This window comes from Nanorana parkeri, unplaced genomic scaffold, assembly GCF_000935625.1.
Source record: "Nanorana parkeri isolate BGI_ZX_2015 unplaced genomic scaffold, ASM93562v1 scaffold83, whole genome shotgun sequence".
Lineage (NCBI taxonomy): Eukaryota > Metazoa > Chordata > Amphibia > Anura > Dicroglossidae > Nanorana > Nanorana parkeri.
This window is the reverse complement of record NW_017306351.1, coordinates 212,657-213,722: the sequence shown is the minus strand read 5'-3', so window position 1 is coordinate 213,722 and position 1,066 is coordinate 212,657. Positions and strand designations below refer to the sequence as shown.

General features: G+C 37.8%; 1 protein-coding gene across 1 annotated transcript in view; it reads left to right on the top strand.

Moving 5' to 3' along the window:
• The first annotated feature begins 338 nt into the window (after positions 1-338).
• LOC108783671 (voltage-dependent T-type calcium channel subunit alpha-1I-like) overlaps positions 339-1,066 on the top strand; it is a 194,801-nt gene continuing 194,073 nt past the window's right edge. The window contains exon 1 of the mRNA XM_018552287.1: positions 339-428. Within this exon, the coding sequence (XP_018407789.1) occupies positions 339-428 (90 nt within the window). The remainder of the gene's footprint in view (positions 429-1,066) is intronic.

Genomic DNA, 1,066 nt, shown 5'->3' with positions numbered 1-1,066 from the left:
TGACACAGAAAGAACCATTCCTCTCTATTTGCTGCCAGTGATGGTTGCTGTAGTGGTCCCATCAGTCTAGCAGTCAAGATGTGCATTTACGCTTATGTTTGTTTACCTTAACCACTGTTTTTTGAAGTTCAGTAAATGCTTAAAGAGAGACATTATACCCCTTATATAAAACCTAAATTTAGTTGAGGACACTTGTGTCCAAGATAAATCTGTGCTCTGACCTAATTACTGTATATGACATGACAAAAAAATTGCATTGTAAGGGCAGAGCGTATGCCGATGTCCTCATTATTTTCCTTAACTTTCCTCCTTTAACATGGTTTGAATGTCTAAGCATGATGGTAATCCTTCTGAACTGTGTTACTCTGGGAATGTTTCAACCGTGTGAAGATGTGGACTGCTCATCAGACCGGTGCCAAATTCTTCAAGTAAGTTTTTTTCAAAATCTTTTAATGTAAACAAATGTATTTGACAAAAATGATGTATCTGGATTCTGAATGAGGCTCGTTAGGATTAATTTTTACTACAAATATAAATGTACTACAAGTAACATTTATACATTGTATGTCATGTAATGTGAGATTTTACTCAAAATGCGTAATACATTTTTCCGAAAAGTTGGAGGGTTATATGTGAAAATATTCTTTACCTTGGCAGCCTAAAATGTAGATGAATTGCCAAGAAGGTGTTCCAGCATTTTCCTACACTTTGTGGTCCCACCTACTATGGGGTTGGGAAATCTTCTTTAAAAGCAATGGAGCTAACATCAAAGTGCAGTAAGTAACAATATGAACAGATTTTTATTTTTTTAATTGTCCACTGCTTTGTCTCTTCACCTTACAGAAACATTGTGGGATCTGTACTCGTGCACCACTATTAAAGAGTGGAATCCCTTAGTCTGTCTTTTATGTAAAAATCTAAAGGTACCAGCTCAATAGTTTAATGCAGCGGTCACTAGATGGCAGACCATGATCCAGACACGGACTGAGTGGTGCTACTGTCTGGACCGGGATTGCTGACCTGCACTCAGTTATGGCTGGCTGACCTTGAATACACTGGCCTCAGA